Source organism: Mercenaria mercenaria, chromosome 16 (assembly GCF_021730395.1).
Source record: "Mercenaria mercenaria strain notata chromosome 16, MADL_Memer_1, whole genome shotgun sequence".
Lineage (NCBI taxonomy): Eukaryota > Metazoa > Mollusca > Bivalvia > Venerida > Veneridae > Mercenaria > Mercenaria mercenaria.
The window spans coordinates 14,359,999-14,377,793 of NC_069376.1; the positions used below are offsets into that span (position 1 = coordinate 14,359,999).

Genomic DNA, 17,795 nt, shown 5'->3' on the forward strand with positions numbered 1-17,795 from the left:
GATAAGGGGTCAGTGGTTATGGAGCCTGCATATTACAGAATTGATGCCAAGTAATGCCAAATTACAAAATTAACAAGAGTGCCAGAATGTCACAAAATACGCCTGTCACAGCAAATAGCACCTGTATTTGCAATGGAACATTGTCGTTGTTTTGTAATTTTTGTAATTTTTTTGTTTTTTAAAGCCCATAAAAATCTTTACCAGGTAGAGATAACTTAGAATACACCTAAAATTTGAACGTAACATCTATGTTGTACCAGAGATAACTTGTCTTGGTTTTCCCTACTGTCAGTTATAAAAAAGATACAATATTAGTTATTTATAGTAACAACTAAGGGAAGTTAATCTTAAACCCCCCTAAACAAATTGTAAGTCCACACAAAAATCCGTACCAGGTATTTGATGTAACATGCATGTTGTAGTACAGAAAAGTGGTCTCGATATTTCCCTACGACTAGTCAGGAAAAAGTTACGATATATGCTATTAATAGTAACAACAAAGGGAAGTTATTCTAAAGAAGAGACCTACGCATGACGTTCAGGGTGGTGTGCAATTGTGCCAATTTACATCAAAATCCCTCCATGCATGAAGAAGAAATGCTCCGAACAAAGTTATTCCTGTATCTGACCTTTTACTTCTTAAGTTTGACCGTAACCTTAAACCTAGGGACCTGGTTCTTGCGCAAGACACTACGTATCAAGATGGCGGACAATTGTGCCAAGATTCATCTAAATCCATGTATGCATGAAAAAGATATGCTTCGGACAACGTCCGTCGTCGCCGCCCGCCCAAGTGCCCCTAAGGAGCGTTCCCATAATGATAATACGTGCCGTTTTTCAAAAAGGCGTATATAAAGTGGGCACCATATCCAAGGGGTGATTCAACAATATCAAAAGCTTTTAAAGCCGGAGTATTAGAACTACTCAGACCGAAATGATCAAGCTAAAAATTTAAACAGTACACTAACACAACATAAATGCTGTGCAAAATGAGCTGAAGAGATCAAAGTACAACAGCTATGTTTGAAGGTACGTGTAGTCACACGTCAACGCTACTGTTATAGTTATACTGAACTAAAAGTAGAGATGGTACCTAAAAAATTCAAATTCATCTTAACAGGTTTTTTTCAGCGTGAAATGATAGCTAAGTGCACCAATTTTCTAAATATATTTATGGTTTCCCTCTTCTCCATGTCAAAAATAGAAATATTTGATATCTAAAAAATGACTTTCTCAAAATATCTGAAGCAAAATGGACAACTCTTGTATTGACCGTTTTTCAAAGATTTTAGGACTTCCCCAATTATAGTCTATATCAAAAGCTCCCACAGCTAAATAAATTCAATAGAGTATAATGTAAGTTTGCTCTACTTTCAACATTTTGAAAGAGCCTATACTGAACTTCCTTTTGTCTTTTAATAAAGTCAAATTCCAAGACTAGCCAAGAGTCTAAAATGCTTGAAAAAATTCTGAGTGAAAGAGAATGACATGCTCTTTATTATAAGCTTACCAAAACCATACCAAAAATGTACCTTAAAGAAGTTATTAAAGATTTTATATTGTAAACAAACCCCTACACTATTTTACCATCAATATTTCCACTCATGAATGCACTCAATTCAGGTGATAATTGTTGATATATTTGTAAATGAGAGGCCCCAACAAAAACCTTTTTTTCAAGTTGTGTAAACAGTATAAGTTTTAAATTAATGTTGATATCTGAAATTATCCGATTACTTTGTTTTCAACAATAAATAAAACACCTTTTAGTTTGTTTAGGGTAGTTGACCTGTAACGAAAATCATCAAATAGAGTAATCTCCATATGCTTTTTCAGCATTTATTCGTTTTTCAAGGAAAGCAAATGATCGTGCTAGTTCCCTCCAGAGAATGTTTAAATTGAGAATTGCTTAAAATACATTACACAGAGTCATTACCTGTCAGCTACCTTAACATGTAGTAATTACAACCACTACCTTAAAACATTGTAATTATATTTGAGGACAATGAATTTAACTTTTTTTGTTATTTCTCACTGTTGGATATATACATTTTACATTTTGATATATAAATGTTGTGTAAACCAATGTATCACCATTGAGAACAATAAATAAATAACTTTGGCTAAAAGATCAGAACTTAATAACGTTTCTTAATGTCGTTAATTTTCTTCAAAGGAATGTATGCATTATTCTATATAATCTTCATGCATTACTAAACTTTCTATCAGGGCCTCACTACAACTTATAAAATAACTGTCAGTGTAAGTCATGAGAAAAGCATGCATATTGTATATAATACAAAGGGATTTAAACAAATGTAGGTCATATTTTGTCTGCCTGATAAGTTGTTTGAAAAAGGACATATCTGATTTTTGTTTCACTTTTGATCAATGTTTAATGTTGGCTTCAGTTTATTGGTCAATTCAGAGTTGTCCCCCTTTGATTTATTTGGGTAGGTACCATCTCTACTAAAAGTGTATAAATTTATCAAGTTAACCTCTACTGTCTTGAAATACATGTAGAAATTGCTTTTTTCTAAGTGAAATTGAAAAGGCTTACTGAAATATGGCAGCCATTGAAGCATTCGAGGTAATTACTATAATATTTGCCGAAGAAGAGAAATGCTTCATTTGATATCATTTTAAGTGACACAGAAGCTATCCTGTTATTGTTCTGCATTAAATATAAGGATTCAAGTTAATCAAAAGCAAAATGTTTAGCTGGAACTTACAAATTCTCACACGTCTTGCCTAAATGCTTGAGGTTAAAAAGAAAATACACTTACCCCTTTTTAAGGTGTTGTATATATCTTCTTTACCATCTGTTTTTGATTTCTTAATCTTCTTTAATGCTTCATCCGTTTCTAAATTAATTTTTTTTACTTCAGCTTCGGCTACTGTCTTCATTGCTTTCAAACCTTCATCTTTGGCTCCCTCTATTTGTTTAACTGCTTTACCAGCTTCTGATGAAACCATTTTCACTTTAGTATTTGCTTCCCTTTTTAACGTATTTATTCTAGCACTGGCCTCTGCTTTCAATCTTTTAACTTCTTGATCAGTCTCTTGTGTTATCTTTCTCTTAGCATTATCAGTTTCTGTTGAAACTTTTCCTATCCCAGCATCAATTCCCTGAACTCCTTCGATGACCTTTTTCGCAATAGTATCTCCTTCTTCCGCCATAATCTTCAATTGTTTTCCTGCTTCAGCTTGTACTTTAATAACCGATTCCTTTGTTTGCTTTTCTATTTCATCCATTGCAGATTTTAATGCTTTATCTAGTTGAGACATTGAAACTTTCCCATGTCTGTCAATAGTCCTTATTTTATCTTGAACTTCTTTACAAACATCATCCAGCACTTTCCGGACGTCGTCTTTACCAATGACTAAGGTATCATTTTGAAGCTAAAATAGATTCCAAATGATTATAGCCAGATATTGGGAGATAATGATTTTTATTTAACTTTATTATATTTTTTGATAGATACATTAATTTTGCACTTTAATAATTATTACAATACTATCTGTAAAAATATATACCTGGTGATATGAGCTTTGAAAATTCATTTTAAATATTTGACACTATATATAAAACTTAAATATTTGTAAAACATTAGTATTCCTACAAAAAGGAAATCTCTCCCAGTACTACTTCATTTAAAAAGGAAGATTAAGAGATACACAATATTTGACAATAGCAGAAATACAATTAAATTGTATTGTCTTTAACAAATTTTGTTACTGACAGACATATGATAAGTACTGTCAAATTGAAATAAAGGGAACACGTCGGTTCATTAAGTTTGACACTAACGAAATGACAAAGATGGGTCATAATGGCTCACCAGAGTTGACTGGAAGGAGGAGCGATACATCTTTGATTGTTGATTAATATTCATGAACGATTTAAAAACAAGAAGGCCAAGATGGTCATAGGTCGCTCACTTTAGTAATACATCATAACAATGTAAACATGTTTTTCTAATGATTTTATGTAGACAAATATTCTGACAAATTGTCAGTAAGACTGGACAATTTTTTTTATTTGACCTAGTGAACTACTTTTAACCCCATATGCCCCAGATTCGAACTTGTCCATTTCATGAAAAGAAACATTCTGACATTGTTTCAGGAAGATTTGAGTAAAACAGTTTCCTCTAATGTACTTATAAGCTTTTCCTTTGATTTGTCTGGGTGACATTGTTTTTCATTCTAGAATAGATGAACCAAATCCAAACTTGACCTAGAAATCATCATTATAAACATTCTGATCCAAATTCATAAAGATTGGTTTGCAGAAAGAGTCTCTGATATTGGAAAAAATCGTACACAAAATGTACATTTTATTACTCTTGTCAAAACTTTGTTAAGACGAGTTAACCCAATACGAAATAAAATTGTCGAAAACCTTGTCAGTTTAATTATTTTACAGGTCACTTTCCTAAAAAAGCTCAGTTTGAAACAAATGTTTTAGATAACTCGATTTTACCTTAGGCTGATTACTCATATCTTTAATGAATATAATTGAAATATGAGCTCTTATTCTGTGATTTTTTAAAGTCTTAAGTATTAAAATAGATAAAATCAAGTGACTCCATGGTTCGGCTCAATTGTTATTTTCTTTACAATACACATATTATAAATTGTGCTAAGATATCCGGTCCAAAAATAAGCAGGTTCTATAAAACAGTATTATTGAAATATGAATTATTGATGTCTGTTAGGCTCATATAAAGAGCGTATTTTCTACTGAAAAATAAAACATAACTTACATGACAGAATATGTTATAGAATTCTCATTGTTTTATTTTATTACTTTACTTTTCAAAGATAGTTCATAGTCTGTGTCGAAATGTCCGAAAATAGTTTGTGATTTTATTTGCTATATTTGGCGAAGTTGTGTTTTCTTTTTGAAAGTTTAAACACCCAACCTCTCAAAATCCATTAGTTACATTTCTTATCATCATTAATTTTTATTTTGGCAGCCATTATGTTTTATCTTTTGTCTTTTCCGCCTTATGAGACGAACCGCAAATAAGGCGTTAAAGCCTTCGCCATTATTTACATATTTACACTATCACCACCATTATTTACAAGTGTCTGACAGGTGCAGACTAGTTGAAGAGACATATATTGAGATACAAGGGAATCCGGGTACCAGAGCCTAGCTCTTTTTGAATAGACCCCTTGGTTCGTTAACGTGCCCGGTGTATAGCACCAATACACGCGAGGATTGCCTGGGTTTCTGACAAGTACACCTCTAGTTGGGTGGGAATCACTGAAAAGCATTTCTGAAAATTCCTGAGGCATCTGTCGAGGATCGAACCTCGAACCTCTGGATTGAAAAGCCAGCGTGCAAACCACTGAGCTATCCACTCCATCTTGATTTCAAATGGGCTGCCTCGAATTACGCTATTTTCGAATTTTCTTACCAAGAAAAGTTTTACAATGTACTGTATGCACTGTGTATGTTACATATTGATGCTGTATTAAACAAGTTTAAATGGAAAATTAAATTTTATGTTGTGTTTTAAAGTGTAGTAATTTGTGCTTAAAGGGAGATAATTCAATTGTAATGTAATAAATTTAGTATAATTTGTTATATCTTCAAACTACAGATATGACATGATCAGTAGATGCCGGAGGCATAAAAACAGATCAAAAGATTTACTATGTTTTCAGTCGATAAAGTTTCCAGATGAGCAGACAAATAGCACTTGAAGAGTAATTCGAACATTTCTTTTTGTGACGGACGGAAAAAACAGGCAATTACATCTCATCATACAGAGATGCATAATGATTGTGTCTTTCTGTTTCTGTACAACTATAATAGTCACAAACTGACCGCGATGATTCACCTTAGGCTGATTACTCATATCGATTATTTCGTTATAGAAATCAAGGGTGCTTAGAGTAGTTTCTATACAGTGCAGTATCAAATATATATACTTGCATTTGATCACTTAAAACGTTCTAATACAATAATGTACATTTCTCCAAATTTATATTTCCTTTTTCTCGTGCACTCGTGTTTTACGTACACTCTTTTTCAATAATAGGTTGTGCCTCATTATGTACTATAATGCAAAGGTAAACCATCGGGGTCAAGTTGCGTCCACTACAAAAAGTGAAACTTATAGCTAAGAAAGATTCTTCCAAACCTTTACAATAACACCAACCTGTAATAATTTCGTTTTAGCATTCTGCGCAACTGTATTACCAGACAGGTGCGCAGGATCTGACAGCAGATTCTGTAAGACACTAAAAATGTGTTGCAGATCTGTATCTTCCATCTCTAACTGTGGGCAATGTCGAACTGCTTTGCCTACCTCTCTACCCTGTTAACAAATATCACAAAAGAATTGTTTCAGAAACAAAATACATGTATATACATAATTCAAATCGCAAATATTTATTTCAAGCATTTTTTCATATGTTTCTGTCGTGTTTTTGTTGTTTTTATGAAGACTGCAGCAAAATGTTGTGTTTTTTTAAAAACAACAACAACAACAACAACAAAAAACAAAACAAAAAAACACAATGATAATACGTTAAGTGACAAGCCTGTTGTAAATAAAAGTTAACGCTCGGTTTTCCATTCCATACTCCAAGGAAATTAATGTAGATCTTTAAAATGTGGATTAAGGAACACATTAAATTGTTATGAGGAGAATTTATGCCAAGTTATATGCTTCGATTTATGGCAGTGCTACCGACCAGGTTAGTATAGGATGGCCCGTAGGAATAGCTAACTGACTAACAGATTAATTAATCTAACCAAACTTATGAAGTGTTACCTGTTCAAAGATGTTGTTCGGTTTGGAAAGGTCGTCGTGAATTTTTGTTTGAAATGCTTTATAGTTCATAATAACACTGATGATTCCATTAAAATCAGTGTCCGCTGCATTCGTCGCATCTGTGTATCCGTCAGGTGGCATAAAACATTTAGCAACTTCCCATGGGTTGCTGCACCATTTGGTAGCATCAGTGTTTTTATAAGACGGCCCGTGGTATCGATGGGCATGCTGGATCTCGCTTTTGAAATTATGACATATCCTGTTAGGGCAGCCAGACGGGAGATATTGCGTGGCAGAATTTCTATGGAAGTTACATAGTCCACGTCTTGCATTACAAATTCTATTCGTAGGACAAACAACAACATTTTCTGTGCAACAACAAGAACACGTGGTACCAGTAGCAAGTCCATTGTTGTTGCAAATGTCGCTCAAACATTTCTGCTGGAATTGTTCTATTTCATCATGAACAAAAGGCTCAATACCTTCTTTGGTAAATAACACACCTAAACCAGCCTTAATCCAATTCTTGAATTTGGCTCCTGATAGTTTAGGATCATACAATGGAGTAGCCATGATTAATAGAAAATTATTGAATCAACGTAAAACAAAATGTTAAGTCCAGGTTCGCTCAGTTTACTTCATTTATTACCGGTTTTTAAACATCTTTAAATTTTGAAATTCAACGTCAATTATGTTTAAATTGCAAGAGGGATTCATCTTAATCTGCCGTTATATTTAGGTATGAGAGCCGGAAATATTTTCCACATTTTAAACGCAATCCTGCTTAGTGTTCAGGAGTCTGAAAAAAGAAAGATCAACAAAAATGTTATAGCAGAAATATTTTGTCGTAAATTCAATATATTATCATCTACATTACTCCGATATGTAATCAGGCAATAGTAGTTAGAAGAATAAGGTTATAGAGTCAGTTTTTTCCATTTTAATTAGTTACCCTCTTTCTACAAATCCAAAGCCGACCAATTAAAAAACAAAAAATAAACAAGTTTTCATAGTACTATATGAAAACCTATAGTAAATTATGATTAAACACTTCCGCCAAAATCCTGCCACGAAAACAGGGTCAGTTTGACCTCACTTGACCCCTTGTTCCTATTTTATAAGTGCACTTTAACCTTACCCTAAACTTATAATACTAACTCGGTACACTTGTACCCTCAAAATCTTTGGTTAAACCAAATGAAAACCTCTGGTTTAACCAAATGAAGAAAACATATATCTAAAAAATGAAAAAAAAAACAGAAGGAAACTTTGAGAGAATCAAAGATTCTATATTTAAACTCCACACTAAAAACAATTTACAATAGTTTTGTCCTTATTAATTAAAATAATTTATAATTGTTTGTTCATTTGCTCTTTTATTGTTAACTTTTAGTATTTTATACAGTAAATCATACAACGGTGCTTTGTCTTGTAACATTTTAATGAAAAATAAACAATAATATCCGCAGAGTGTACTTGTTTTGTCTTGATATTGTATGTTGTTATACTTGACTCCGGGTATATATTTAATTACTTCTTTCGGCAGAGGAAGTCCAAACGGATCAAAGTACAAAGTATTTAAGTAACAAACCCAATGTGTTCCAGGGCCAATAGAGTCATCTAAATTGGTTATTCCGCATTCGGTCTTTATTTTTTTTTATTTTGGTAAACCCGCGGTCTCCGAGAGTTTCACTCTTGGTAAATTATTTCTACTAAATACACCCCTAAAGTTTTTAATTTTTTAATTGTTGAACCCATTGTTTTCAAAGTTAGAAATTGGTTTGTTTATAAATTTTATTTTTTTTACTATAGGAATTCGTCTGTACGGCCTCCGTTGAGAATCAATCTTTATACCCTGACCATGTCCCTTACCATGTCCCTTACCACTTAACAAAGATGTAATCAAAGGTATTCCTAGACCAGCAGCCAGCATACCCAGAAACCCACCGTTTTGTTTCTGCTTTTTTGTGTTGATTTAATCACTCCAGATCCTACTAGTTGCTTTCTTTGATTAGGTGTAAGATATGGTGATATTATATTTCTCTTATCATTAGCTACCGAAATCATACCATTTCCAAGTATTTTACTAACACCAGTACTGACAAGACCAGAAAGGGCTCCAACCCCTAACGGCACCAATATTTTTGGAGCTATTTTTGCAGCTACCGGAAGTACTGTCCGGCCTAACAAACCAGCCAAAGCTCCTAAAAATCCACCATTTTGACCTTGACTGGACATTTGTGTTTTTTGAAATTGTAATTTCTTATCCCTTATTTTTTCTAATAGACTTTTCAATTTGATTAATTTGTGTTTTTGTTAAAAGTAAAGGGAAGTTTCCACGTAATTGTTCATGTTTTAATCTAAAAGTATGTGGAATTTTATTATTATAAGCTTGTACTAAATTTTTCTTTTGTCCATCTGTAAGGTTAACTTTATATTCAATATAATTTGTTACCATTATATATTTAAAATTTATTTTATTTAAACAATAAAAAGTTCATTTCCAATAATATTTATTTCAACTGTTTCTTCATACAATACAATTGCGTAAACACGAATATTAGCTGCTGGTGGAATATTTAATTTAGCTGTTAATGTAATATGCTTAGGATCTTCTGTTATTACTTCCTTTTAATATTCCAAGTTAAAATGAACAAATCCAAATAAATTAGAAAAGTTTGATCTACTTAGCAGACTTCCAGTAGTCTTATTATTTTGTTTATAATAATAATTAATTACATCGTCATATATTCTTGATATACTTGTGTATTCTGTTTCTGGATAAAAAACACCATTACCAACTTCAAGACGACAGGAGCTCAAAGTGCAATTATAATTATTAGCATTACCTTAAATGTATCTAATAAATGTGGGTTATGTTCTTGTGAATTACTTTTGTCAGGTCGTTGTAAATAAACAAATACATGTTGTGGTTTTGTTATACTAGCTGTTATTCTGAAGGATATATTATTTTGTCGTGTATCAGTCGATTGTGCCACCATTTCCCGAAGGTATGACCATCTTGCTTTTGTAAATCTTTCAGAAATTAAATTAAATCCAAATTCATTAAAAATCAAACGCGGAACCCATATAATTAATTTTGTTACAATTACTCTACCTGCATCAGCAGCATTAGCTCTAAAAATTAATTCATCATCATCCGTCAGCTGCAGTGTTATTTGAATTTGACTTGAAGGTAAAATATTAGTTTCTAAACCCTGAAAAAATGAATAATTATTTAATGGAATTTTAGCATTTATCTCATTACCACCTTGAATTAATTTCTTTCTAATTTCAAAACCTTTATTATATCCAGCTTGATCATCCCTGCTCTCAGCAACAGCAGAAGTATCTAAAGAGATAAATTCATTTGTTTCAGTTGATTCTGCATAATCTTTTGACAATTCAACCAAATTTTTTACATTTACTACCTTATATAAATTGTTACAATCATAAACAATTTTTTCCATTTTGTTTAACCACTAACTGATCAATTAATGAAGCTGCATTATTAATTAAAGCAATTTGATCTCCATCAACATAATTATTACCATTAGCAAGTTTATTTACTTTAAAACTTACTTCAAAATAACCATTTACCAATCAAAATATGAGCTTCTATCATTAATTGTAAAGTGGTATCCGTTTTTTTGTTGCTAAACATTATTTCCCAAGACAGATATTAAAGTTGTATCTAATTGAATAGGAGTTAGTTCGTATCTTTCACAATATTGTTTTATTCTAAACATGTATATATTATATATTATTTTATTTTTATAAATTATCCTGTTAATACGTTTTTGTCGAGCTTAAGTCCCAGATCCTGACAATATTCTATTTATTCTCATATTAATATCCTCCTCATTATTTTTACTGTTATTCTTTTCTTGTAATTCCTTAGCAATTAAATTACCAACTGCCGGAGAAGGTTTCTTTTTAAATTTTTGAACAATTTTATCAGCAGCTAAATTTCCAACTTCCGTTCCAACCTTTTTTGTTCCACTTTCTAGCGCAGCTTTTCCTGCAGTTTCCAGAGCTTTTTTTCCAGCTGTGCTAATTGAAGATGCAACTCCACTTGAAAAAAATTTTGTTAAAGTGTCAAAGATACCTGTACCAGAGATGGAATCTCCGGAGACCACAGGTCTACCATGTACATTTTCTTCTCCCGTGTGGGCATCAACATAAATAAATATTCCTCTTTTTTTGTCATAAACTTTCTTGTACATTATATAAAACTAAAATTTATAATTTCATATTTCTTTTAAAATTAGTGTAAAACTTGTTTCAACCCCATTAAAATTAATTATTCTACCAAATACATCTGTAATATATATTCTAATTGAATTTATAATATATTTATTAATTTCAGAATATCCAACTCTGTTTGGTTCTTTTGTAAACGGATAAGCTCTTGTTAAATCTGCAGTAATTAAAGCATAGATAATATCACTAAAATTACCATCAACAAGTGAATTATCAATAAGATCACAATGAATGTAAATTGTATCCACAGAGTTAGTTATATTTGGTGTTGTAGTTCCCCATTTATTGGAGCAATGTCTGATTTATCAAATTCAAAATCATCATTACATATTAATGTTTCCCGTATATAATTGCTGATGTCCGTATAACTGTAAGAACCATTTGTAAATATTATATCTTTCCATTCTTTACCATTATTATAACGGATTCTTTTATTGTCATATTCATCACTAATATTACGCCAAGAGTAAGTCATAGTGTTAATACTATCCAAACCAACAACATATGTTTTATTTTTATCTAAAATTAAAGAACAACTAAATCTGATTGTAAAATCACTCGTAGTATTTTTATTATCGTTTTTAACAAAATACTTTCAAGGACGTCACAAAAACTGTTGTGTTATTTATTTAAGTCGGTCTTACTATAAAACACCAAAAGATATTCGTATTAACTGTTCACATTATATCTTGTTTGAAAGTCCAGGTAAAAAGGAAAATGATATGATTTGTAATGAACAAAATATAAATCGTGATTCTTTTGCTAATGCAACAAAACAAAAATATGATTTCTTATATGTTGACAAACCAAGGAAGTTTTTAAGAAAAAAACTTTACTGGTAATATATAATAATTATATAATGGGAGTTTTTAATGATGTAAAACAAATTAATCAATCTGACAGTATAAGCAAAGTTAAATTTGATATTGATTTAAGTGATTATTCTATTAAAAACAATTCAAAAAACTTAAAAAGGAAACGGAATCGTATCTTCACAAAAATAAGGAACTTGATAACACAATGAACAGAGCATTAGATATGGGAGGTAATGAAATAATCAACCTAAGAGATCCAGATAAACCCAACGATGCAGTTTCAAGACGATTTGTGTTTAAAAAATTTCAAATTGTAATAGATGACTATAATCTTGAAGATATCAGACGTATAAAACAGACACTAAAAGCAGAAGTAACGAATATTGAAGAATTAACAAAAGATTTTAAAAAGAGTGAATTATTAATAATTCAATTACAATGTAAAATTGAAGAAGAAATGAAAGCTATGGTTGATTCTATTAAAGAACTTGAAGAGAAATCTGATTTGACAGACATTCAGATGAAAGAAGTATTACGGGTTAATTTTGAAATGTATTCACTCAAGATCAAGAATTAAAAGATAGTATGATTAAACACTGAGAACTAAAAGACAAGATCATTGAAGCTGAGAAAAAGTCACAAAATATGTATCAGTTAGAAATCAGAACAGAAGTAAATAAACTAAATACTTACTTTACAAGAAAACACCAAGATTTGTTCGATACATTTTCAAATAAATTTGCAGAATATAAATCTGAACTAGAAAAGACAGCTTCACAAAGAGGTGATGAGCATGACACAGCATTAGAGGACTTTAAAAAACAAATTCGAAATTGGGTAAGTACTATTGATGTACGTCACAATTTACAGTATGCAGACTTAAGTAATCTTACAAAGTTATTACAAAAAGATGTTAACGAAGCCGATACTAAAATTAAAAATAATAAAAATGAACTGGACCTTTTAGTTGAAAAATCAGTTAGAGAGTTAATTACTGCTAATACGAAAGCAATTTTTACTAATACTCAATCAAATTCTACCAATACTGAAGCAATTAATATAATTAATGATCAGCTGGATGCATGTGATAAACAAGACGTTGTTTTTGAAAAAAGAATAGACAATATATATCATGAAATTAAAAGTTCCGGTGAAGTTACAACAAAACGAGTTGATGATTTAGCTGAAGTAATTCTTAAACTTAAAAAGAAAGACAGGAAAATAGAAGAAGAACTAGAAAAAGTAAGACGTGAAGTGTTTCTGTTTGAATACAACAGTGGTTATCTTGAAGAACCAGAACCAAAATCCGTTGAAACGTATTCGTTCATAAAAATGAAAAAGTGTTTCGGTCGCCACGGTGTCTGGATATTTTCATTATATGATAATACAATTAAAAGTGGTATGGGCTATTTTAATGCATTTAATTTGGAATCTGGTAATGTCGTAGATCATAAAGATTTTATAAACACAAACCAAGAATATAAACTAGCTGTACCGGATGTACTATTAAAAAATGTGTTTTAGTCAAAAAAGCCGGAACTTATATAATAGATATCAGGTTTTTATTAGCGGCGTTTGGAGTGGGGAAAACATGTCCAATATCACATTTTGTTTTTAGGTGGTGGCGAGATGGTTTTATCGATGAATTTCCCTCTGGGAGCGTAATATAACATCCGGGGTCAGTAACAGTTTTTCTCTGTATCAGAAAAAAAATTTATTTAACAGAAAGAACAATGTTTGACATTCATCCTTACGACGATTCATCATCTACAGAAGTATCATACCTTAATTAAGTTTTAATTACTGTGTTTTTACCTAACTGGAATAATTAATATAATGGGAATATTCAATAATATAAACGAAAATGTAAATAAAATAGAACGACAAATTATAAGAAAACCTCCATTGTTTTTAACATGTTATACCCAAGATACCGATAGCGGATTATTTCAATGGAAAATTGTAAATGCTAGTCCTGGTTCAGTTCAAAATGGTAATAATGTAACAATTAAACAAAATTGCATCTTAATTATTCTTGTTGATGCAAATCAATTAGATAAAGGAGAAGCTAAATTACAACTAAAAAACAACGAAAATATAATTCTTCAAAATTACAATGCAAAAAATAACAGAAAAAAATGAATCTATTTCTATTAACTATGCTAATGAATTTAAAATAAATGATGTTATTTATATTGATTCTTTAAACGTTATGAATATTCAGTTAACAATTTATGGTTCTATAATTTAATTTAAGTTTTAATTAATTTAAGAATAAGCTAATGTATCAATACCATTATCAAGAATATATCTTTTATCGTCATAACATGATAAAGATGTTTTATTTATAACATAACTGGAATGATTATGCTTATCAGAACGAATAACTTTAAAGGTGTGATTACTTTGGGTTGAATTAAACAAAGTATCTTTGTAATTTTTATGAAATATTGTTTCCTTAACAACACGTTTTTTAATTCCTTTACATTTTTTAACATTAACTTCACTTTCTAATAAATACGAATACATTTTACTTCTTATCCGACATATTGAACAATGGAAATGCCGGCAGCTTCATCTTTAAATTTTCCAATTACTTTTTTATTATTGTCGAAATAAAATTTTGAATTACTATCGTAATCACTATTATCAAATAAATCTTTGTCCTTATAAAAATCTTTATATGCATCTTTGGTTTCTATTTCATAACATAATGAATCAGTGTTAGTGAATAAAAGCTTTGCTGAGTTTTCATACTTTTCCTTAATATAATTATAATGAAAATCATACATTAAATATTATGATAAATCTAGAATGCACAATCCAACATAACAAGGTCTGTTTAATAACAAGCTTTCTTTTATTCTATGAATACCAAACAAATTCTTGTTAAACATCGTTGAACTATCAAATGATAGTTTGGCTATGTATTTTAATAAAAGGTTTTCATCATGAGTTAATTTAATATTAACCCTCTTGCGTAAGTTCTCCATCGTCTTAGCGAATACAGAATTGTTCATCAACTTAAAAACGTCTTTTTCAAATGAATTTTTGGCTTTAGATCTTTTTTGAGTATTAAAATTAAAATACTTTTTTAACCAAGAACTTTCGTCAAAAGTTAATATTTTGTGTATTTTTGTTACTTTTAACCCTAATTGTGTATATAGTTCAAGATTTTTAAAATGAACAACATAATTTTGTTTTTTCATTAAAGTTGGAAACTAATTTTTGTACATTACATTTTCCTATTTCAAATTCTGTTTTAATATTTTTACTATAATTGGAAAGCCATTCGTCTGGTATAATAATTTTTTCAGGAGATAAAGGATAATCATTATGCACAGTATGCAATTCTTTTGGATATTCAAGATCACATTCAATTATAAAGTTAGTTTTACCTTTTGCAATTAATTTCTTGTATTATTTTTCGGGTATAAATCTGAAGTTTCCAGAGGGCAAAGGTTGACACATGGTCCAACCGTAAAGGTTATTGGCGTCGAGGTATATAATGTATTTAGATTCTAATTCAGGATCATAATTTTTCATATATTTAATGTTTGCTTTACTGTATCTGTTTGAAATATAACTTATTCCTCCTCTCAGTCCCTTTTCAATAAAAAGATACATATCAATATCATATTTAAATCTAACTTAATTCCAGTCATTTTTAACATTGCATCCCAAGCTAAACCAGGACTACTAAAATAATGGCAAGGATCTAATTTGTAGTACTCTAAACATAGTTTTCTAAAATTTTCGAACACATCAGCTAAAAGTAATACGTCAGTTTTTAAATATAGATCATAATATTCTCCCATTGTTTTAATTTTAAATTTATTCCAAACACTTTTAGCATGTTCATATTCGTTATCAGATATGTGTGTTTCATATAAAATTGAATAAAACTCTTTTTAGGAGGTAATTCTGTTTGTTTGAATTTTTTAAATGAATCCATGTAATCATATGGATAAACACCTTTTGTTTTTAATAATTGTATATTTTTATCAAATTCTTGAGATAAGTATTTAAATTCTGGAATATTTTTAATAAGTTATCCAATGACTGAGACATAAATTGAAAACTATCTATAAAAATTAAATCACTTATCATCAATGCCATATATCTTTCCATATTGTTAGGAATAACATTATTTTTTTTTAATTTTCCTATTTGCTGCATAATAAAATGACCGTCATAACTTCTTAAATTATGAAAAATAACAGGAATTTTGTGTGTTAGTCTAAAATTAATATTACATTCTGAGTGAGCACTTCCTCTGAATTTTCCTGTTATATGATAGTGATCACGTACCGGCACTTCGCCTTCTATACTTTCTTTTTCACAGATATGACAAAACGTTTGTTTTTTAAATTCGGTTGAATCTTTTTTAGACACTCTTAGTTCTTTGTTAAAGTGCTCTTTAAATATTTCTTTACAATATTCCTCTTCCTCAAGCATTTTTTTCAATAAACTTATAATTAGGGCCTCTATAAACTTGTGTTGGTTTAGTATATTTATCGTCATTACAACAAACAACTTTATAACCGTAACCACAATCTATATGTTTTTTATATGGTTCAGTAAATGAAGATTCAGATGATGGTAAAGCAGTTAAAACTTTCTTAGTTATTGATTCAAAATCAGCATAAATTATAAAAGGTACTGCTAAACCTTTATGATATTTTTTAAATTGTACTTTACTTCCCTCTTTTGGCATTTTTACGCCTTGGGTACCATTAATAGCTAAACAATTTGGTATGTGTTCATTTAACATTTTTTCTTGAGTAAAACATTGTAAACATGTTTTACAAAAATGTTTTTTATTTTTACATTTTGTTTTATTAAACATTAATCTATTAAAGTCTTTTATCCAAACATAATGACTTACAGCGGCTGGTGACGCGCCATTTATCTTATCTTTATTGATTAATAACATGTCACATCTTTCGGAATATTGATATTTTGATATGTACAGTGGATAAATTCCCGTAGGTTCTTCATAACCAAATATATTAAATGATATTTCATTTTGAGTTTCAATTTTAGGTATTTGATTTAATGTAACGGGAAACTTTATTCCTTTATAATGAAGTTTATCTATATGTGTTTTTGTAATTTGAAATTCTTTCAGAATGTTTTGTTACAGGAAATTTGTAAGCTAAATGGCACCATCTAAAACATTCATTATCATCATTCTTTATATTTATCAATCCTTTTCTTGGATGTTGTAATTTCCTTGGTAATTCTAAATAACTTGAAGCAGCCAATGGACTATACTTATATCTGTTTATATAATGAGCACTAACTGACTCTATTCTCCAGCCGCTTCCTTCTGAAATCCAGTTGCCAATTCTATTTATTATTTCATCAAAGGCTTGACGTAAAGTGTTTTTTATTTCGTTTGTGTTAATAATTTTTAAAGCCTTTGATTGAAAATAAGCTGATTTATATATTGTATCTGTTGCACTCATTTTTTACAAAAGTTAATTTTAAAACAACGTTTATTTTTATACCTTTTAAAGTTTTAAGTTCAGATTTAAGTATTTCATGAGAGTCGTTTATAGTTAAATATAATTGATTCTTCGGATCTTGTCTATATTCAATCTTAATTTCAAATTTATTAATATATTGATTTTTTGATCTCTCAATTTCCATCTATATATTATATTTAGAAAAAAATTTGTTAAGCAAAAATACAAAAGGAAGTTAAAAATATTTAAATTTATATCTTTTTCCGTTAGTTTTTGATATTCCACTTTTTACTCTGTTTTTCCCTTCATAACACATTTTTATTAACCCTGAATTAATATCAAGGTCTTTAGATGCTGCGTAAGTGCTTCTATATATTTTTTCTTCATTAGTATCACAATCGGTTGCAATAACTCTTTTAGGGTTATTTCGGTGATTATTCGGTTTAGGACAA

At 30.0% G+C, this 17,795-nt stretch overlaps 1 protein-coding gene across 1 annotated transcript in view; it reads right to left on the minus strand.

Annotated features, from left to right (window-relative positions):
* Nucleotides 1–17,795, minus strand: part of LOC128549485 (uncharacterized) — an 83,482-nt gene that overhangs the window by 24,538 nt on the left and 41,149 nt on the right. Inside the window, exons 2-4 of the mRNA XM_053526151.1 lie at nucleotides 6,795–7,593; nucleotides 6,177–6,335; nucleotides 2,787–3,402 (exon numbers count right to left, since the gene is read on the minus strand). Of these exons, the coding sequence (XP_053382126.1) occupies nucleotides 2,787–3,402; nucleotides 6,177–6,335; nucleotides 6,795–7,367 (1,348 nt within the window). The 5' untranslated portion in view covers nucleotides 7,368–7,593. The remainder of the gene's footprint in view (nucleotides 1–2,786; nucleotides 3,403–6,176; nucleotides 6,336–6,794; nucleotides 7,594–17,795) is intronic.